The 22,771-nt window shown below is 49.8% G+C and overlaps 2 protein-coding genes across 3 annotated transcripts in view; one reads left to right on the top strand and one right to left on the bottom strand.

Annotated features, from left to right (window-relative positions):
* The window catches only part of SMIM35 (small integral membrane protein 35), a 63,741-nt gene extending 53,583 nt beyond the window's left edge, over positions 1-10,158 (bottom strand). The window contains exon 1 of the mRNA XM_066372522.1: positions 9,991-10,158. Within this exon, the coding sequence (XP_066228619.1) occupies positions 9,991-9,997 (7 nt within the window). The 5' untranslated portion in view covers positions 9,998-10,158. The remainder of the gene's footprint in view (positions 1-9,990) is intronic.
* TMPRSS4 (transmembrane serine protease 4) overlaps positions 2,373-22,771 on the top strand; it is a 32,757-nt gene continuing 12,358 nt past the window's right edge. For both annotated transcript variants that reach the window (XM_066372491.1, XM_066372487.1), the window contains exons 1-5: positions 2,373-2,618; positions 17,472-17,505; positions 20,450-20,563; positions 20,970-21,122; positions 22,233-22,362. In XM_066372491.1, coding sequence (XP_066228588.1) covers positions 2,616-2,618; positions 17,472-17,505; positions 20,450-20,563; positions 20,970-21,122; positions 22,233-22,362 — 434 coding nt within the window. In that variant the 5' untranslated portion in view covers positions 2,373-2,615. The remainder of the gene's footprint in view (positions 2,619-17,471; positions 17,506-20,449; positions 20,564-20,969; positions 21,123-22,232; positions 22,363-22,771) is intronic.

The raw sequence follows: 22,771 nt of genomic DNA, 5'->3' as shown, positions 1-22,771 counted from the left end.
CTCATCCCAGTCCAATGCTCTATCCACTGCACCACTGCCTGGTCAGGCAGAGGCCCTTTTTAAGAAGAGAATATGCCCTAAAAATAGGCTGCAAAATTTGTATAAACGCATGTGAACATATCACGGGAGACTTCCTGGTCTTGGAGGTCTGTGCAAGGGAGGGGCTCTGTGGCTTGGGTTTTGTTAGCTACTTTGCAAAACTGCCTCTCATCTGGACCCCTGTGCTGGAAACAAGAGCCAAGGGAAGAAGAAGAGGAAAATTGATTGGAGAAAGAGATAAAATGGGAGCAAAAGAAAAGAGAAGCAGGAAAATAAAACAAGAGGAGAATCTAAAGAGATGGTTGGAAAAGAGAAAGAGTGCTCAGAGCAGGACAAGAAGGGGCTGAGGGGGGAGCTGGGGCTGCCTCTGGATGAATGGGGGGTCCGTCCAGCTGCTCCTACCTGGCCCCTGGGAGGAATGGGTCCTCTGCTGTCTCCAGGAGTCTGTGCCTCTACCTGTTGACCCTGCAGACTCTTCCTCTCACATCACAGAGGCCCTGCCCACAGCCCACCCAGGCCTCCTTCCCCTCCTGGGTGCTGGGGCAGAGCTGGAGCCAGGAGGGCTGAGTAATCATCCTCCGACTAGCCGCGCCCAGCAGTGTTCTTGCCCAGGCAGCTACCTCTTCCCTGTTCCTCTAACTCCCACCAATGGCCTCTTGAAAAGGAAAGCCTGCCTGGGTCTTTGCAACCTGTCCCCTCAAGTCACCTGTTCTGATGTCACGGACTCTGCCCCAAACTTCCAATTCTAAAGTTGGGGCCACGCTGGTTCAAGAGATCTTCCAGACCAACCTCAGATCTCTGCTGCTCAGAGTTAAGTCCAAGGCCACGCCACACAGGGCAGCTAAGATCTGGCCAGTCAGTTAAATCTACTTGATATTTCTTCTGCTCAGATGTCACCAGGGTCTTCCATGGGTAATATCTCCCCAGACCATGTAGGGGTCTTTCAGAAACGTGTGTTATGTTCAGCCTCTTCCTGTGGCTGGTAGTTGTAGGAGAACCGGTGCAAACCTCAAGTCTGCAAAAATATTAGTGTGATGTGGGCGCTTGTCACTTCACGAACCACGAGCTATAATTTCCTCAACTGTCAAATGGGAACAAAATATTCCTCATAAGGTTGTTGTAAGAATTAGAGAGACAGCACACAGAAGCACATTTTCAGTGAAAGAGCCAATACTCAAGTCTACCCTGGGCTAATATCCAGGGAAGGTCAAGGCCAAGAAATGGAGGAAGATCTGCCTGACCAGGTGGTGGCACAGTGGATAGAGTGTCGGACTGGGATGCAAAGGACCCAGGTTTCAAACCCGAGGTCTCCAGCTTGAGCGCGGGCTCATCTGGTTTGAGTGTGGAATCATAGACATGATCCCATGGTCACTGGCTTGAGCCCAAAGGTCTCTAGCTTAAATAAGCCCAAGGTCACTGGCTTGAGCAAGGGGTCACTTGCTCTGATGTATTCCCCCACCCTGGTCAAGGCACATACAAGAAAACAATCAATGAACAACTAAGGTGCCGCAATGAATTGATGCTTTTCATCTCTCTCCCTTCCTGTCTGTCCGTCTCTCTCTCTGTTTTTGTCAAGGAATAAAAAAAGAAAAGAAACAGAGGAAGATCTGAATTTGTTCAGAATCTGGCACTCGTTTACTGCGTGGTCTTGGACCCTTGGCTCTGCCTCTCTAGAATTCGGTTTCCTCGTCCACAAAGGGAACAGGAGAAGATAAGCTGCCCCAGTTTCCTCCAGCTCCAGGCTCTGTGGTTCCGAGGCCTTGCTTTCACATACCATGGCCAGGGGCAGTCCTGGCCTCAGGATAGAACGGAATGACAATCAAAAGTAATCCTGTGAAGAGAGGGACCTGGGTCTGAGCCATGGCACCCACAGTGATATTGAAAATTAAATAACTGGTAAGGCAAGAGCAAGAAGCTCTCGGGTGGGAAGCTGGCTGGTGTGGTGCACATGAGCCCTGCACACCTGCAGGCCAAGTTTATCTCATCTTAAGGGGTGGGAACAATCCAGTTCCACTGAGCAATAAATTTTGTCATCCCAGCCTCAAATTCCTCTAACTTATCACGACCCCAAACAAAAGCACCCACACAAATGAGAAGTCGCACAACTAGGGAGAGAGAGCCTTTTAACTTCAACAGTCAGTTAACACCCCGTTGGGTAGAAGTCATTCAGACGGGAAGGCTTTTGCGACATCTAGGGGTGTCGCCGGTTCTGAGGCAAAGGGCCTGTGAATGACTCTAGGTGTTGTTCCAGTCCCTAAGACGGGTGTCAGGTTACAAGACAAATAATCATTCCAGTTTGGCAACTTCACCTGTAGGGTTGTTTCAGTCTACCTGCCCCACAGTCCCCAAATCACTCCTATAGTTCGGCAGTGGGAGGTGGAGAGCTCACTAAGGGGAAGAGGATGCCAAACACACAGGACCAGGGCCTGCTCTGCGCTTAGGCCTCCTCTAGCCAGAGCTGCCTGGGGGCTCCAGCCTGTGGACCAGCCAGTGCCCCACCTGGGAAGGCCCTCTTCTGGATTTGGGTTGCTGACTTCAGCTCCAGGCCATAAAGAAACCAAGACCTCTGAGTCAGCATGGTGAGTGTGGGGCCCTCTGCTCTGAAGACTGGCAGTGGTGGTGGTGGGGTCTCCCCACAAAGAGTGCTTCAGGTAGCCTGAGAGGTCAGCAGCTGAGAATTTTTTGAAACACCCTCCAGGTTAAAAAGAGGTCAGACGGTCAGACCTGCATTGCCACCACACCCCAGCCGCTTACCTGCTGCAGTGCCCAGCTGGCCTGCTCTCTCTCTCTCTGCCAACAGCCCTGGCCCCAGCACACGGAAACTGAGACACAGGCCAGGGCTACCTTGCTGGCTGTTCCCTTCTAAATCCCTCCTGCTCTCTCTCCCAGCCTGTGGGCTGGAGGCTGGCACTTCCCAAGAGTAAGGGGCTATCCTGACATGACCATGGCCTTTGCCACTGGCCTGGAGAAAGAGTCCTTTTATTTTGAAGAAAACCCTGGTGAGCTGCCCCCAAATAACCTGGGTTTACATAGAGACCTCTTCAGTCTCCTTTTGGCCCCGTCCTCCCCCCTTCCTCTGGATTGTGAGTGGCCTCACTGTTTTGAGGCAAAGAGAGTGTCTCCAGACAGCTGAGGACACGAAGGGAGGTAACAAATGGTAGGTCTGAGCAGCCCAGGCGATCTTTCCTCTCCAGTTAAGAAGATGGAGCTGTCCAACAACCAACATGAAAATGAGAGGGGAGGGAGGGACAGGAAGGGACAGGAAGGGAAGGGGGAGCAGTCTGTCAAAGGGGAAAGGAGGTGACTTCCTGGGGTCCCTCAAATGGCTTCTAGCCTGAGCGCTTCCCCCTGGATGCCTCTGAGAAGTCTGGTGAGGCTCGAGCCCCAGCCCTTGGGGTGGCTGAGGGTCAGAAAGTGCCTGCTTCACTCTGCAGAGCAGCCAAGATTGAAGCACCAGCTTCCCATGTGCCCATCCCAGGAAGCTGGAGCCCAGCCTGTGAGCAGAGAAGCAAGGCCTGCAGGGCTCTCAGGAGAGAAGAGGAAGCAGGGCCAGCTCGCCTGGCTGTGGGCTTCCCTGAGGAAACCTCGAGGCTCCCGGGAAGCAACCTGGAAGAGGGCAGTTTCTAGGGCCAATAACTAGAGTGCTGACCATAAGATCAAAAGGTCAGATGGCCAGTTCCCTTGTAAACTTATTAGTCTTGAGGCTTGACTCTTTCTGAGACTCATTTTCTCCCTCTGTAAAATAGAAATATTGTCCACACCCCCTCCCCCATGCATCCACACACACAGGGTTAATGGAAAGGTTGAATGGGCTAAAAATGTATGTGGATCGGCTCTGTAAAGCATGAAGGCCCGTGCAAATGCAAGGACTTACAACTGTTCACTCCAGGAAACGTATGAATGGCCAGCCCTTTGCAGCAGTTCAGGGAGAGAGCTGAGTGTTGCCCTGTGAGGGAGGTAGGGCAGGAGCAGGTAGGCAACCTATGGGGGAGGGGCTAGGCCTGGGGCCCCACAGGCAAGGCAGCAGCATGGCCAGGATCCAGGGCAAGACCCCTGAGCTAGCCAGAAGCCACCTGTGCCTAATTGCTCTATCATTTTCCTCTAATGAGGCCAAGGCAAGCATAGCTCCAAGCACTGGGAAAAGATGGGGCAAGTCCTGCCCGGGCCCAGCCCCCCCCCCCTCGTTTCCCTTTCCTGCCACCTCCCACACCCACAGGCCCCACCCTGAACAGAATCAGAGTCATGGGCGGTGGCTGTTTCTTAACAATGGTTCTTCCTTGAGCCTATTCAACAGGGTGCGCCCAGTGAGAGCAAGAGGTGGAGAAGCTCCCAGGTAGAGGTCTGAACACAATCTCTGTGTCCCTTAACACCCAGGCTGCAGCCAAACCCTGGAGGGAAGCCAAGCCCTTGTGACTAGCCAGCCTGGTTTGGGCTCAGTATTGCCCAAAAGGCCTCAACACCAGAGTAGAGTGCTAAATGCCTGGGGTCAGTGTCAGCCCTCTGAATTCACTGGAGGAAGCAGGGCCTTCTACCCTCTCCTCCCTGCCTTGTCAGCTGGTACAGACCAAGGGGTTTGCTGGGCTTGGCTGGTAGTACTCAGTAATGAGGCAGGTCAGCAGGCCAGCCTACTGGTAATGGAGGTCTGGGCGCTTGGGCAGAGGCCTCCTCAGATGGAGGCAGAGTCCAGAAACCCACTCAGGTCTGGAGGTGCCCACCTAGGCTCTTAGGAAGCAGCCCAAGCACTAGACAGTAAAAGACCCAAGAGGGCAAAATAAGCAAAGAAAGGCTAGGCCCTACTGGTTCCCCAGGACCCTTCACTCCCTGGAAGGGGGGCAGAGGGAAGACTTGATGCCACTATGGCCCCCAAAGTAACTTCATCCTTCCAACCACCATTTACTCAGTCCCTGCTACTGGCTACCTCCAGGTGGCTGGAGGGGTTTGGAAGCAAAAGGTGCAATACATGGGTTCTGCCCTGAGTGCTCATAATCCAGAGGGAGGACAACTCCTTAAGCAAAGGATGCCAAGAGAGTGTGACAAGTCCAATACTGTCAGTGACACGAGGTACTGCTAGGGCAGAAAAGGCAGTAAATTCTGTCTAAGGTGGTTGGAGAGCTGTCCCAAAAGAGGAAATACTGTCTCTGGGCCCTGAAAGCTGTGTGGGCTCTCTGCAGGCAGAGAAGGGGACAGTGTTCCAGGCAGAGAGAACTGTCCAAGAACAGCAAGAACAAGTGGGTCAGTGCTGTGGCTCAGCAGCAGGCCCAGGGAGCTGAGGTCTGGGCCCATGGGGTGGTCATGCAGGCCCCTATCCAGGTCACGTGCAGGGCCCCCACCGGACCCTGCAGCTCAGTGGGGCTGGGCCAGGAAAGGACCCAACAGTTGCCAGTGTCTCATGTTTGGGCCTCCTCCAGCACTTGACCCAGGCCGCCCTTCCCCACCAGTCAGGGCAGCGGGCACCTAGCTCTGTTCTTTCATTCCACAAAAGGGGCAGCGAGCCCCCTCGGTGCTGGCACTAGCCTCGCTGGTGAGAGAAGACAGACATGGGCTCTGCTCTCACAGAGCTCTCGGAGTCTAGAGGGGTGCGGGGAGGGAGAGATAAGTGGTTACAAACAGTCGCATAAACTCACGTTTTATTAACAACTGACTTAACAGAGGGCACTGTGGAAGTTCTATCAGGGCATGTGGCCTTGCTGGAGGTCAGAGGGGGCTGAGGGCTGCCCAAGAGCTGGGAGAGGGGGAGAGGGCCATTTCAGGCTGGGAGAATCGCACACAGAGGAGAAGCACAACCCCCAGGCTCTCTTCCATCTCCGAGGGCTCTTCTCTCCTGCCCTCTGGGTCCGCTCTGGGCCCAGCCACTAATATGGAGAAGTGGTTTAGAAGTCAGGCCTCCTTCAGGCCCCCAGGCCTCCCTCTCCCCCTCAGCCTTCCTTCTGTGCTGCTGAGAAAGCCAGTGGTCACCTGCAGCAAATGTTCCTAGCCTGTTCCTGTGACAAAGCCTAAGGGAATCTGAGGAGCTGAATGTAGAAAATGAGGAGAAACTAGTCCAGGGAAAAGGAGGGAACAGAAAAAAGAGACCAAAATTGGGCTGGAGGACTCTGGACAAACTCTCCGAAGCCATCGTGCCGAGCCAGGGCGGCAGGAGGCAGGCTCAGGCCTGAGATCCCCCAGACGGCTCTCCACCCCCCGCCTTCCCTCTTGCGCACTTGAAAACCTCTGTCTGTAAAACACCTCAAATTCTCAAGCAACGATGACCCCAAAACAGTGTATTTCCCAAAACCTAAAATGTTTTTGTCTGCCACATATTTTTATAAACCTGTTGCCACCAGACTGTGACCTTCTTGAGGACAAGGTCTCTGTCTCTCCCATCTTTCAGCCCCAGACCTAGCCCAGGACAGGCAACTGGTGAGCGTCCGTGAATGAGTGACAACAAATGACCAAGGCTGGATCCCCTACAACCAGCTGTCTGATTTATCGGACACTGAAAACAAAATTAACCAAGTCTGGTTGAAAAAAAAAAAAAAGCCAGATTCTACCAGAGGTGTTACCTAGGTGTTTCATCCCAGACAGGATGGTGAGGGAGGGACAGGCTTGAACCCGCCCAGAAACCCTAGCGATAGGGAAGGGAGAGCGTGTGAGCAAGGCCAATGTGGCAATCCTCCCGAGAGGTGTTTACCTCTGCCTCGCAGCCTGCACCTCTGACTACCATAGCTGCAGTGGAGAAACTTGTAAACAAGACTTAATCCTGCACCCTCTCTCCCCTACCCATCCCCCTCCAGTGAGCAGCTTCCAGCTTCCCAACACATGCAACCAGAGGCAGCACCTGTCCAGGGGTGGGCATCTATCCAGGGGTGGCAGCAAGCACACCAGCGGCACATGCTGGTGTGGTTGAGTGCACAGCTGCTTTAGGCATTTCCTGTAACCTCAATTTCTCCCTTTATAATATGCATTTATTCAATCAGCGTGTGTTCACTGAGCATATACTATGTGCTACACACTACAAGACACTGTGGGGGATTCAGAGAAGAAGAGACAAAACTGGAGCCCTCTGTTCCATATAATCTGTAGATGGAGTAGAGAGGCAGGTGAACTGCTTTCCCCCACCAGGCACAACGGGCACTCATTCACCCACAGATGTCAATAAGAAGAGGGCAAGACAACTGAGGTCACCCCATCTCACCTTCACTCCATTCCCACCCTGGCACTGAGGACTTCACGAATGATCTCATCACCCATTCCCAGAGACAGCCAGGTTGATGAGAGGGCCTGTTTTGGTGAGTAGAAGTCATTGGTGGTCTTAAAGAGAATAAGAACAGCAGCAACTCGTCTCTACCTCATCTCAGCAAGGGCAGCATTTTGCGGCTTGAGAAGCACCTTCACATCCAGAATCATCATCCAGAGTCTTATACCAACTCTCTGAGATATCAGGGTCCTCAGTCAGATGAGGAAAAGGAGGCTCAGGGAGCTTCCGTGACTTGTAAAGGGTCTCTCAGCAAGGAGAGTCGGAGCTGGGACTCCCAGCTCTGGGACTTCAGTATCCAGTGCCCTGCTTTTCCATGATGCCCTCCTTCTTCTCCAAGATGTGTAACTATGAAGGCTGAACTTGGAACTAGAACTTGAACTTGAGATAGAACTAGAAACTGAAGAACCAGGGGCCTCTTCCTTACCCAGGAGCTGATGGATTCTATAATAAAGTATTTATTTAGTGAAGACTGCATCAACTGCTAGCTCATTATTTCTGCAAGGAGACTACATCCCTCACTGTCTACTGAAGGTCACTAAGAAGAAAAAATACTCATGGACAAAGAAAATCATAGTTAACTTAAGACTGTCAAGAAGACAGAGATAAAGTTTCATACCTAGTGCTGCTTAGGGAAAAAAAAAAGTTATCAAGAGATCATTAAGGGTAAAAAACTGATTTAAAGACAGAAAATTGTAAGTAAATCAGACCTAAAATTGTAAGTAAATCAGACCTAAAATTGTAAGTAAATCCTTCATGGGAAGATGAAACTGAAGTCCCAGGCTAACAGCAAGCCCTTCAGAGCCACAGGCCCTGAGTGAAGGACCCTTGCGGTGTCTAGATAAGCGATCTCCCCAGACTGGTCTCAGCCTCAGTCCCTTTGCCCCACGGATATCTGATGTTGAACCAATATGTGGAAAACAGGAAAAACCAAAGCTGCATACAAGGACTGGGATCCATACCCACTCCTCCATCCCCTGCCCACCTCCCTCCCTTTGCAGCAACATCAGGCCCCGCCCCTGGCGTGCTGTGGATCCCTTATCTGGCCTTGCCTTTGTCTGTGGACATCTCCTTCACCATCCCACTTCCACCCGCATACCTTCTGCTGCTTAAAATACTCTTCCCTGTGCTGAGAGAGAACAGTCCTGCTGTCACTTCCCCCACTGATCCTGGCTTCATCTTTGCCTCTTCCCTGAGATGGCCCTTCTCACATTAAAGGATACATCAGTGCTAACGTAGGACTTCACTTCGCTGGACTGCATCTTCCAGTCTTTGTTCATAAAGCGTTTTCACAGGTCACATGACATCATTTCAGGCCCTAACCGTCATGGTCACTCTCCTCAGCACACCTGGCCCATCGAGTCCCTCCTGAAACTGGGCCCCTTGGCCTAGTGAAACCATGAAAATAGCTACCACTTGTTCAGCCCCTACTGCATACACTCAAGACCTTCTAGAAGGCTCTTTCCCCCTAATGATTGATTACTTTTAGTATCTACTATGTCATGCACTTACTAGGTTGTGTATTAATAGTTACTAAGTATTAAAAATAAATAATAGAACATATGCTCCCTGGGCTCCCTGGGCTTTGCTGCTTCTGCTCACTGCTCTATATGCAGCCCCCAGAATAGTGCCTATGTGAATAAATAAAGCACTATTATTTTTTTTTCTTACCTTCATTGCATTCTTACTATGTACCAAGCAGTGTGCTATATGTTTTCAATGAGCACATTGATCTCATTAAGAAGAAGACTTATTGAATCTCTGCTTCTCTCTTTCTCATGAAATTGAGGCTCCCAGTGGTGAAATAATTAGCCTATGGCCTGCACTGCATCCACTGTAAAACACAGCCTCCCCTGGCAAGTGGACACGCAGCAGGGAAACCTTCACGAAGCACTCACAAAGTATGTCAGTGGGAAGAAAGTGGTAACAGTTATGCAATTGCAAAGTAACAGATGCAGAGAAGTCACTGAAACACCATGAAGCTCTCTTTTGCGCATGATTTGTAAATGCTCTGCACAGTGCGAAAGGTTGTTTGAACGAGCCTACAAGTTCCAAAGCTATCTAAAACAATCTCAGTATATTTCATCAATGATACAGGCTGTTAAGCGGCAGTCACCCTAAGCATTATTGAATTCCACTAAGATCATTGGATCTATAATCTTCATACAACATCAGATTGGTCAGCTCTTCCGCGGCAGACAGGCAGCGATCCACAGACTGGTTGAAAACCACTGTCTCAAATGAAGGTAGCTGGGCAGCAGGCTGGCCACAAGATAATCTCAGGTTACCTGATACCTCCTGTCTGCCCCAGGCTCTGCCCTGGAGCCATTATGTGCTGGGATGGGACCCAAGTTACTCAGCTCAAATTGCCAGCAGGTTACCACCTACGTGGCTTAGAACAAGGTAAAATGATTTCTAATGTAGCAATCGAGACTGAGGTCAGTCTTTAAGGAAAATGTGCTGCAGTAGGATGCCTAGACACCAGGCAGAGCAGGTGGGAACGTTTCCTGAAGTCCTTCATGTGAGAACTTGAGTGCCCATCTGTGCATGGCACAGGTGGGACGGTGGGAGGGGAGGGAGGGATCTGTCTAGTGACAGGGAAACACTTCAGAAGGTGCTGGAAATGCAGGATGACGGCTGTTGCATCTCAGGAAACTCCCGCCCTCCTCTCCTGACCCATAACCGCCCAGCCCTCCTGTCCCCTCTCCTCACCTTACCTGTCATGGCTGAGGCACCCAGGAGAGAGGTTATTGCTCCAGCCTGGCAAAGGTATCAAACTACCCTATCCCAGCTGCAGGTGGAGAGGACCCAGCCGTCTGCCCTCGGGTTGGGAGTAGTATACAGGTTCAGGGGTCAAAGAGCAGTGTGAGGCCCCCGTCAGGACAGCCCCCTAACACTTGAACCAGAGGTGGCCTGTGGCTGAGCTATACTCTGAAAGCTGTCTATGAGCAGCCTCTGGGTCTCCAGGCTCACCTAGAACTTTCCCCACCCCCACCCTCCCCTGGGTTTTCTCCCCTGCTATGTCTAGTCCTCTGGCAACCTAGCTGCCACCTGCCAGAGCCCCAAAGGACCTGTTTATTTTATCACCTAGCAACAGCAGCATCCCTTGCTCTGCATTTTCCCTGGGAGACCATGGGAAGCCAGGGCCTGCATGGAAGCCTGAATCTGCTATAGACCGAACCCAACTAGAAAGCCCCTTATATATGCCCCTGCTTTTCTCAAGTCTCCTACACCACAATCATCCCAGTTCTACCCTACCAACTTCATTCCAGGACAAGGAAATGCAGAGTCAGCATTATGGAGAGGAGGAGAGAAATTAAGCCCCGGGGACAGGATTTGGCAAGAACAGCAGACAAAGGAGCTGGCCAGGTTCCCTGTTCCTTTGGCCTCTGTGAGCTGCCACCTCTTCTCCATCACATTATTAGCCTAATGGAGCACATCCATTGCCCTGTGTGGTTTTTAACCCTTTTATCTGAAAGAGTATTCCCAGTTACCCTAAAGGACTTTGAGGTTCAGGGTGGTCCAGGGGCAGGCCCAAGGCCACACAGCAAGTCAGAAGAGAAGGCAAGATGAGAAATCAAACTCCCAATGCTAGGCCTTCGTGGTTTCTCTGCAGCACACATTTAAAAATAAGACTTACCCCACCCCACCCCACCCAACCCCTGCACATCTGATTCATCATCTCTGAGCTGGAAGGTTGGAGTTGAGCTAAGCCCCGTCAGGAGTTTCTCCGGGATATAAACAGAGGAGGTGGCAGGGGATTGGTAACAGAAGGAAGGAGAAGCAGGTGAGAACCGGTGCAGACCTAACCGAAGAGGGGAAGGAAGGGGCACTGGTATCATATCAATAAAGACCCTACTTGGTGCCAAGCATTGCAGTTGGCCCTTTCCTAATACATTCCAGGAAGGTGGTCTTCTTACTCCTGCTCATGAGTGACTCAGTAGACCCCAAAACCAGGCAGAGGTGGGTTTGCCTTCAGACCTGAGGAAGGGCTGCGTAGAAACTGGTGTATCTCTGCATGTTAATGGCATGCTAACGTATGCAACCAGACTTCACTGCAGGGAAGTAAAGACCCAGCACCAGCTAGTGACTGACCCTTACACAAATAGGGTCCTAAAACTATGGGGAAATGAAAACAATATTCCCTGGGCCCAAAAGCCTGGCCCTAGGAGCTGGGTCTGTTATTTATTCTGAGGCAACAGTGGCCACTTAATCTACAGGAACCTTGGTTTTCTCTTCTGTAAATTGGGGATAACTTCTCAGCGTCTGAGAATTAGCTGTGATAGCATTTATGAAAGATGCTGTAAACCACATAAAGATAACCAGCTATGGTAATTAATTGTTCTGTCTCAACATTTGGGTCTTGGATCAATGTCCTTCTGCCACTAGTAACCAAGAAGCAGGGAAAGATGATTCTCTGAGGTAGTCAGGCAATCAGCAAGTGTTTTCCAGGCATCCTAACACCTGCCCACCTCCACCTCCCACCCTGCTGCCCACTCCTCTAGGTCTGTCCCTCCTGGGCTCTGGGGACCTGGGCATTCCTGCCCTTCATTTTCAGATGAGCCCTAAGTTAAGCACTGTTTGGGCTAGATCCACGGGTCAGGGCTCTGCGGCAGACTGAATCAACGGAGCAGATAGGCCTGACCCAGCCAGCAGCCCCAACACCAAGGCAAAGGCTGGGCCTGGCCATGGCAGGTGTGGCCAGGGGCTGAGTTAAGTTGGGAATAAACACGAGATGCCTCCAGCAAAGCAGAGATGGTGACACAGTTGGTCTTTGGCAACCATTCAGCCCCCTTCTCTCTATCAACTCCAGAGCAAGACATTCCCCTTGTCCAGACTCTCTCCTCATTGGGAAACAAGGGAGTTTTCTGGGATGGTCCCCAGCGACCCTTTGGCTTTACATGCTGTGATCAGGGCAGGGACTCCCCAGAGTGATGGGGTCTGGCCAGATCCCCAAATCTTAACTGGTGCCTGCCTCCCTCAGCCACATTCTCCCCTTTCACCAGCTCAGGATTGGTTCTGGGCTGAGAGGCAATGGCCACACTGTGTGTCACCATCTCTATCCTGCTCAGGAAAGTCATTGATACTGAGTCCCCCAATTGCACTCAGAGGCCTCAAATGCACCCACATTTCCCCGCCATGACCTTCAGCAACTCCCTCCTGCCGAGAAATTCAGAACCCATCATCTCCGATCTATGTGTCAGAAACATCTGCCAGGGAGGCTTCAAAAAAAGAAAAAGAGCGGGCCACTAAGGGGCAGAAGTCAGCAGCATGAGAGGCCAAGCAGAGGAGAACAGGAGTTTGAGTCCTTGGACCCCCAGCGTAGCCAGGCAGGTGCTCCTTTACTTTCTCTTTGACTCTCAGGTGGGCGGCACTGAGCGGGTCTGGACCCTTCATTCCTCACTACTGGTTCATGCAGGACCTCTTGTAACTCACCAGCTAGTTAGATGGTTTTAACAATGTAATAAGCGTCCAGAAACCCACCACCCAAAACAAAAGCTAGGACTTAATGATAACCTACATCTAATCATGAGGTCCCTCTGCTGAGTTAGGTGGGCAAGTCTCTTTTGTGTAGTAACAGCTCGAGTAGTCTTTTTTTTGTATTTTTCTGAAGCTGGAAACGGGGAGAGACAGTCAGACAGACTCCCGCATGCGCCCGACCGGGATCCACCCGGCCGATGCTCTGCCCACCAGGGGGCGATGCTCTGCCCCTCCGGGGCGTCACTCTGCCGAGACCAGAGCCACTCTAGCGCCTGGGGCAGAGGCCAAGGAGCCATTCCCAGCGCCTGGGCCATCTTTGCTCCAATGGAGCCTTGGCTGCGGGAGGGGAAGAGAGAGACAGAGAGGAAGGAGGGGGGGGGGTGGAGAAGCAAATGGGCGCTTCTCCTATGTGCCCTGGCAGGGACTCGAACCCAGGTCCCCCGCACGCCAGGCTGACGCTCTACCGCTGAGCCAACTGGCCAGGGCCAAACTCGACTAGTCTTGATAGGGCAGCTTCAGAAGGCCAGGTGCTGTGCCCAGAAAAGCCCCCACCAAAGTCAGCATCACCCCGGGTCCCACGTTCATCGTCTCCTTGCTACTTTATGAAAAGGATTCTGTGTGCTCTGTAGTCTTTCGGGACTTATTTTCCTCTAATACTGTACTGCTAACACCACCTATATTATTTTGTGTCGTCCTCCTCTCTTTGTTTTGGTTGAAATGTACCACAGTCGGCGTCTTAAAGACAGGCCCGAGACAGAGTCCTGCCCACTGAGATATTTTCCTTAATTCTTTCATTTAACAAATATTTATTAAATACCTACTGCATGCCCAGCATTGTAGGAGACCCCCAGGGATGCAGCAATTACCAAGATAGCCACAGTCCCTCTACTTCTAGCCTGCAGTTTTGATGTACTTTATCATTTTCTTTCACTTTTTTGTTTTTCAAAAAAGAAAACAGAAGTTTTCTCTTTTCCAAAAGGGTATAAAATTGTTCTGTATAACAATTATTCAGCGGTGAGCACCTGAAAACATTAATCAAAGGAGTCCTGAGGTCACTTCAGTTCAGAGATGAGGAATTCAGGCCCCAGAAAATGCAGATTGTAAGCCTCTTTTGCTCCCTCTGTTTCTCAGCTTCTAGCACATTCCAGGTTCATCAAAGGCATACAGTCAATATTTGTTGAGTTAATAATAAACAAGACTTGCCCTACCTGCTTCAACTAATGCGGGCATGACTCAGTGAAAATGAATGAATGGACAGAGGAAGGGCCACTATATGGGGGTCCTTGATACCCCTCCAGTCTGTCCCTCCTGTAGCCTTCCATATTCCAGCAAAAGCCCTCTTGTCTGCTCACTACAAACCCAAAGGCATCCAACCCCTTGGCGAGACCTATTGCCTTTATCTACCCACACGCAGAATCTTTCCACAGCCTGCCTCTTCCTCCCTCCTCTTATTCTCACCTTATTCCAGCCTTGTGGATCTCTAGTCTGTCCTGCAACGCCTGTCTGCCTGGCTACTTCCTGTCATTCCAGCCTCAGCCCAGAGGCCCTCCCTAACCACTCTGGCCCCTCCGCTAGGCCTCCCCCCCTAACTGTCCATCCAGCCACTGTCTCCTATAACCTGCTTTACTCTCAGCACAGCCCCACCGCTCTCTGATTCTTTCTGGTTTCTCTGTGTATGGCCTTCACTCCCCCTGCTTCTCCTCCCCACCCGGAATCCCCACCTCACCTGCTTTTTGGGGGGCATTTCTCCCCTCCTGCTGCAATTACTTGTTACTTGTCTTTGAATCCACAGCTCCTAGAACAGTGCCTGATACAACACAGACACTTAAGGAATATTTGCTCAATGTGATACTTAATTATTTAGTGCTAAACATACCAGTTATCAGATACTTGGTATCAATTCTATTCACCCTTAAATTTGACTTAGGCAAAGGACTTTGTAAACAGTTCAGTGCCAGCTGTGTGTAGATTACTGTTGGTACTATTGTCACTTGACTCCGTAGCCATAGCAAGGCAGAGTGGCCCGATCATTCCCATCTTTGTTCTGGAAACTGATCCCATCCAGGCCCTGCTGATAGTGGAGAGAAATGGCTGGACGTGAACTACAGTGCAGAGTCCAGAGCTCAGTTCCATTCGGCAGTCATTGATTGGGTCTTTACTAGGTCCAAGCCCAACACAAAATACTGAGGGCACAAAGACAATAAGAAACAGGGGTCCCACAGGGAGAGTGATGTAATAAAGTCCCATGCCAAACGCTGTGGAGCACAAGATGGACGGGCTGGAGCAGGGGGCTCGCGTGGGTGAACCAGGCGCTGTCTACCACATCTCGTTTCATCCTCACAGTAGCTCTCAGAAGTAGGTGTGCTCTCCCCACTTTACAGAGGGTAATACTGAAGCTCAGAGAGGGTAAGTATCTTACCCAAAGGCTCACAGTTAATAGGAGACAGAACCTGCATTCCAACCCAGCCCCTGCAGACTCCAGAGTCTGGCTGTCTCTGCTACACCCCCTAGCCTCCCGTGGCCTCATGTCACCAAAAGACAAAGCTAGGCATGTCCCTCCAGCAGGCTACAGCGTTTTGGAGGAAAGAGCTTCTTCTCGCAATGACTGTGTCTGCCATGCTCAGCCATGGCGGGGACCCCGCATATCTCATCTGGAACACCAACCCAGGGGTTAGAAGACACTCTTTCCCTCTCAAATGGGACTGAAAAACTTCACAGCCAAAAATGTCCAGGGCAGTTTCCTCAGCCACCACTAGAGCTGTCAGAACTTCAGCGCAACAGCAGGCAGGACCCTGGGTGGGGACCTAGAGCTTGGGCAGACCTGCTGTTCCCTCAGCCTGGGGGTTTTGGTCCTGTGCCAGGCTAGGAAGGGGAAGAAAGATAAAAGAGGTCTCTGGAAGGCACAAGAGCCAAAGGAGGGTTTTCAGAGAGTGTGAACATTGGCAGCACCCTCTCCCTTAACCTTTGCCTTGCAGAAAGGGGGTTCACGTACTCTGTATACGAGCCTGTGTATGTTTGGCTTTTTCCTGTGTGTGTGCGCTCAGTGCACCAGGAAGTAGTGTGACTAAATGGAAGCCCAGAGCCTTGCTTGTATTTGTGTACCCGTGTCATGGTGACCTAAGAGTACACTCACAGAAATGTCACAGTGCTCTGGTGGTTTTGTGTTTTTGTTTGTCTGTTTGTTTCATTAGGTGTGACATACATTCAGTAAAGTATTCAAGTCTAAAGTATACCACTCAATGAATTTTTACACACACACACACACACACACACACACACACACACACACACACACACACAGTCAACACTTAGATCAAAATCTGGAAGTCTTCCAGCATTACAGAAGGCTCCACTATGCTCCTTCCAATAACTTTCCTTACCTCCCCAGTGGAAACTGCTATGCTGAATTCTGTCACTGAGTAGTAGCTTTACCTTTCAACTTAATGTAAATGAGATTGTACAGAGAATGCTCTTTTGTGTCTAGTTTTTTTTCTTTGTTATTATGCCTGAGATTCACTCCTGTGTCATTGCATTAACATTAGCTCGTTCTTGTCCACTGCTGAGTTATATTCCATTATATGAACGCACCATAATTATTTATCTACTTCACCAGTGATTGATGTTTGGGCTTTTTCAATTTTTAATTATTATGAATGAAGCTTTGACAAGCATTCAAGTACAGGGTTTTTTGCTAGATATATATACACTTGTTTCTCTTGACTATAATTGCTGGGTCATGGAGTCATAGAATAGTCATAGGTTTAGCTTTAGTAGATTCAGCCAAACTATTTTCCAAAGCATTTGTACCAATTTACCCTCCCACCAACAATGTATAAAAATTCCAGTTGTGCCTAATTAGGCGGTGGTGCAGTGCATAGAGCATCAGACTGGGATGCAGAGGACCCAGGTTCGAAACCCCGAGGTCGCCAGCTTGAGTGAGGGCTCATCTGGTTTGAGCAAAGCTCACCAGCTTGAGCCCAAGGTCTCTGGCTCGAGCAAGGGGTTACTCGGTCTGCTGTAGCCCCACGGTCAAGGCACATATGAGAAAGCAATCAATGAACAACTAAGGTGTTGCAATGAAAAACTGATGATTGATGCTTCTCATCTCTCTCTCTGTTCCTGTCTGTCTGTTCCTATCTATCCCTCTCTCTGACTCTCTCTGTCTCTGTAAAAAAAAAAAAAAAATCCAGTTGCTCCACATACTCATCAACACTTAATATTGTTAACCTTTTTTATTTTAGCCATTCGGGTGGATATACAGAGATACTTCATTCTGTTTGAATTTTCATTTTTCTGATGAGTAATGATATTGAGCATCTTTTGGCACTTATTGGCCACAGGAGTACACATTTTGTTCAAGAGTTTACAGAACTACACCTATATAAGTGGACAAACGATTGACAAACGATTGATTCTGCTCTTGAGAGTAGAATCATCTTAAGAAACTTAACCACACAAAACAAGCCAACAAACAGTCATTTCTACAATTGCTAACTACTCACTAAAATTAGTAAACTAGTTCTACCAGGTCATATAGATATATAATTGATTTTATATTTTGAATCAATTATTTGGCTATCACAGAGACTTAGATAATAAACTTAGATTCAGCTGGGAGAAGGGAATGCAGACAAGAACCAAGAGCCTTCGTGGCCTGTTAGCCCCACCCTGAGAGGTCTCTCCCTCTATTCACTGACTGTTTCTCCTTTAATTGCAGGATCCTGACAGTGATCAACCCCTGAACAACCTTGGTAAGCTCAGGTCTGGCTTTCCTTTGTCTACTTCAGCCTCTGAGTCCCTGGCGTCCAGAACAGTGCCTGGTCTGTAGTAGGCGCTCAACAAATATTTGTTGAATGGATAAATGAATCGCTTTCTTAAGCACACATCTTCCATCTTTCTTGTAGGTCTCATTTTATTCTGCCTTGAATAATGACAGCAAGTTATGTTTGTTTCTATCTCTTCCCTCAGCTCCTCAAAAGCAGAGAATGGCACCCTTCTAGAACCCGGGGCCCAATAAGTGCTGATATCATTGAATCTGTTGATAGGATCATGTAGGAAACTTGGTGCTCCTTCTAGAGGGAGAATTTAAACCTTAAGCCTGGAGGATGTGGGCTGGTATTGTCTGTGTTATTAGGACCTGGTGTAAAGTAGGTTATCAATAGTGTTAGCAGATATTGCTTTTAAAGTTCCAGCAGTCAGTGTTCAGAACTGTCCTCTTTCCTGGGACCATGGACATGGTGACATTTTATTCATTCATTTGTGTATGCTTTATTTATTGAGCACCCGGGGATGTGAGGCTAGCTTGTCATCCCAGAGATGAATGATCTATTGGGAGCCCTCGAAGAGCTTCATGGAGTCTTCATGGCAGGCAGGAATGGGAGGGTGGGGAACAATTACAAAATAAGTAAGATACAGTTATAGGGTACTTTAGAGGTGATAAGTGCTTTGGAAAAGGAAAAAAAAACAGGGAAGGAGGATAGGAAATGTTGGAAGATTGCCTTTAAAATAGAGAGGCCAAGGAAGGCTTCACTAAGAAGGTGATATCTAAGGAATGATTTGAAAGAAGTGAGGGAGCAAGTCACTTGGAGGTGGAGAGGAAGAGAACTGACCTACTGCATTCTAGAGCAGGGGTCCCCTGAGGCCATTTATCCGGCCCGCCACACTTCTGGAAGGGGCACCTCTTTCATTGGTGGTCAGTGAGAGGAGCATTGTTCCCATTGAAATACTGGTCAGTTTTTTTATTTAAATTTACTTGTTCTTTATTTTAAATATTGTATTTGTTCCCATTTTGTTTTTTTATTTTAAAATAAGATATGTGCAGTGTGCATAGGGATTTGTTCATAGTTTTTTTTTTTTTTTATAGTCTGGCCCTCCCACGGTCTGAGGGACAGTGAACTGGCCCCCTGAGTAAAAAGTTTGGGGACCCCTGTTCTAGAGGTTCTCAGGGCTCCTGTGACTCTTGCCTTAGTTCTCCATGGAAACGTCCCTGCAGCACCTCCCCAGCTTACTACCTGCAAGGAGAGGAGACCCAGAGGAACCTGTCTCTGATCCTTCCTGAGAATTTGACTTTTCAAAGCCTTGCCCATGTACCATCTCCTTGGATAACAATGTAAAATGGACAATATAGTTGTTATTACCTCTGCTTTTAAGCATCAGTAGGTTCCTACATGGTCCCCTGCGCCCAGACATTTTTTGTTTCAAATCATCTCCTCACTGATGAAAGGTGCATCTTGCTAAATATTATCATGATTGTGTATCTCTGCTGTCTAAGCTCTCCATGGCTCCTCTCTGCCTTCAGGATAAAATCCAAACCCCTAGCATTGTATTCAAGATTCTCCACCAATTGACTTTGCCAGTCCAGCCTCCGCAGGGTACTTTCACTCACCTGACCTCCCAGGCACACTAGGAGCCCACAGTCCCCACCCCCAGGCCTTTGTCATTGGTCCAGCTCCTCCCTGTCCCATCTCCATCTACAAAGGCCCATTTAAGTGCTTGATGGTATCCAGTGTGGTGGTGGCAACTATGTCTCTCTTTGCTTCTCCCCACAAATGGTAACCTCCTTTAAAGACCAAGACCATTCTAGCCCTGACTGGGTGTCTCAATGGATTAAGCGTTGTCCCAGCTCTCCAAGGTCATGGGCCGATCCCCGGTCAGGGCACGTGTGACAAACAATCAGTGAGTACACAACTAAATAGAACAACTAAGTAGAATGGTGAGTTGATGCTTCTCTCTTTCGTTCTCTCTTTCTCTCCCCCTTCCTCCCTTTCTCTCTCTCTTTCATCAATGAAAAAATTAAATTAAAAAAAAAGACAAGGGGCCCTGGCTGGTTGGCTCAGTGGTAGAGCGTCGGCCTAGTGTGCAGGAGTCCTGGGTTTGATTCCCGACCAGGGCACACAGGAGAAGCGCCCATCTGCTTCTCCACCCCTCCCCCTCTCCTTCCTCTCTGTCTCTCTCTTCCCCTCCCGCAGCCGAGGCTCCATTGGAGCAAAGTTGGCCTGGGCGCTGAGGATGGCTCCATGGCCTCTGCCTCAGGCGCTAGAATGGCCCTGGTTGCAACAGAGCAACGCCCCAAATGGGCAGAGCATCGCCCCCTGGTGGGCATGCCGGGTGGATCCCAGTCGGGCGCATGCAGGAGTCTGTCTGAATGCCTCCCCGTTTCCAACTTCAGAAAAATACAAAAAAAAAAAAAAAAAGAAAAAAAGACAAGGACAGTTTTAGAGACTTGCTGTTTACTGAATTGAGTTGCAGACGCTTTCATTAGCGGGTATTTATTCAGCCTCTCCTAAGTACACACTGTGATAGAGGCCTCTGCCCTCCACAAGCTTATAGTTAAATCGAAAGATAAGTTAGAAAAGAGAATTAATAATACTAAAATGAATGGGTTGTGCCTCTCCCAGGGCAGAGGCAGGTCTGACTGGACAGGGTGAAACATCTAGGACACCCTAAGTTAAGACAAGGGGAAAAACCCTGCGCTGGAGGCTCTTCTGAAGGGCCCTTGTGAAGTGGATAAGCCTGGAGGCGGGGTGGCTATGTGCTGATGAAGCTAACTATTCTGAAGACATAACCCCCAGTGCTAAGCAAAACTGTCCCCAAAGCATTTCTGAGGCTCAGCGCTGAGACTAATGCAAGGAGACCAGGGCCTCAGCAGGAGAGGTCTCTAAGTCCTGACTGCAGGCTCTGCCTTCCACTCCACAGACGTCACCTCTACGCACAAGCCCCGCCCTTTCCTGGAGACCTTCAAAAGAGTGGGGATCCCCATCATCGCAGCCCTGTTGAGCCTGGCAACCATTGTCATTGTGGCTGTCCTCAGTAAGTGGCAGCCCCGACCCCCTTTACCCCCTCATTACTGCCCCACCTTCAGACCCCAGACCCAACGTGCTGCCCCCACTACCAGAGGCACTGTAGGCGGCGGTGGGGGTGGAGTGGGGGGGAAGAGCAGCTAGTGCGGCTGTTTCTAAATCTCTCCCACACACAGTAGCTCTTAGTTCCTCAGCCATCTTTAGGTATGGAGCGGGTTTTATTATCTGTATTTTACAGATAAGAAAACTGAGACTCAGGACCAAGTACACCAGCACTATGTGGCGGAACTGGGTCTGGAATCAGGATCTGCCCTTCTCCAAGCAGCTTATTTTTCTGGATAACACAGTGCCCTCTGCCCCCAGAAGGCCTGCCTGATCCTCAGGCCTCTCTGCCTTTCCTTGTCCTCGTCTTCCAGTTAAGGTGATCCTGGACAAATACTACTTCCTCTGTGGCCAGTCCCTCCACTTCATCCCCCGGAGGCAGCTGTGTGACGGCCAGCGGGACTGTGCCACAGGGGAGGATGAGCAGCACTGCGTCAAGAGCTTCCCTGACGGGCCTCCAGTGGCAGGTGAGTCCAGGGGCTGAGGACCCAGGTGAGTGGGCTCAGCAGAAAGTCAGCTCAGGTTCTAGTGGTCCATTTGCCCCTGTCGGTTTCCACCCTGATTGGAAGGGTCTTGACAACAGAACATCTTGTCTACCTGATCTCAGTACTTAATGTAAATATTTGGTAAATGTGGACCGAAGGAAACAGAAATTTATAACTGAGCTTGCCCTGTTTCTGCTGTGCTTGGGCGAAACTTAGGCAGAGGGGTGGATTAGGGAGTTCCTTCCTTTCCATTGTTTCAAGATGACTAGAAAAGACAGTAAGGCAACTAATTAGCTATTGTGATAAGGTCCTTCTTGTTGTGTGTGTGTGTGTGTGTGTGTGTGTGTTTATTGTAACATGCTATGTCACAGAACCAAGTGAGGTCCCTCAAAGCAATATGAGATGTGTTCAACATAAAAACCCATGCTTTTTCTTGGACTGGGCTAGGCCCACTTGATCCACTTAGTGCTTGGACTCTGAAGAGGAAAGACAGCCCAGTTCATGGGCAATGGTGCTTTGGGGAGCAGGGCTGAATGACTTCGTGTGTGTGTGTGTGTGTGTGTGTGTGTGTGTGTGTGTGTCTACACACACATATATATATTTTTTAATGTATATATGCACATATGTATATGTATGTATATATACAGTTGTTTTTTTAAATCAGAAGTCAAACACCTATGGGCACCTGCCACCCTACTGCCAATAGTACTTCTCAATCAGCCTCCCCCTCTAACCTCACCTGGAGAAGGAGCTAGGTGCCCTACTGAGAAGTCTCCCCAGGCTGTGCAAGCTGTGTGAACCATGGGTAGAGGGCCATGTAATAATATCACCAAAACTGATACCTATGGCAGCAAAAGGAGGAACAATTAATAATTATGCCAGGGTGACAGGACATTTGGTCACCCTAGCTACTATCAACATAAAGCTCAGTCGAGCAAAGCCCAATGGAGGAGCTTCCCTTGAGGTTGACAAGGTTGGAGGTCTGTGATGCTCTCAGTCATGGGTGGGCATAGCTTGGCTGGTCTCATAATGTATTCTGAGGGCAGCTGGCCAGACAGGCCCTGCAGCTGACCCAGCCTCCTCCTCTTCCAGTCCGCCTCTCCAGCGACCGATCCACCCTTCAGGTGCTAGACCCGGCCACAAGGAACTGGGCCTCTGCCTGTTTTGACAACTTCACAGAAGCTCTGGCCCAGATAGCCTGTGGGCAGATGGGCTTTGACAGGTACCCAGCCCAAGCCTCAGAGGCTGTCACCTCTCCCCTGTGACATCTCTTCTTCACTGTAGTCCTTCTTCTTTCCCACTTCTTCCCCCTTTCCTTCTTCCTTTTCTCCTTCTTTCCTGAAAACACATGTGTGGGTGTCAGACGGAACCGTTTTGACCCCAGCACTTCTACTTACAAGCAGTCTCCCAAGTTCACTCTCCTACACCTCGGTTTGCTGGAGCGCTAACTGGGGAGAGTGATGACAGCGTCATAGGATGGGTGTGAGGTGTCAGTGGGAGAACATGTGCCCCCCACCCCACACACAGAGTGCCAGCTCCTTGGCAACCTCTCCTTTCTTTTACTTCCCACTCTTCACTCCTCGTCCTATAAGATGCATCTCCGTCTCAGAAGACAGAAGTCATATTGATTA

This window comes from Saccopteryx leptura, chromosome 1 (assembly GCF_036850995.1).
Source record: "Saccopteryx leptura isolate mSacLep1 chromosome 1, mSacLep1_pri_phased_curated, whole genome shotgun sequence".
Lineage (NCBI taxonomy): Eukaryota > Metazoa > Chordata > Mammalia > Chiroptera > Emballonuridae > Saccopteryx > Saccopteryx leptura.
Note: the sequence above shows the minus strand (reverse complement) of the source record. Positions and strands in the feature narration are given on the sequence as shown.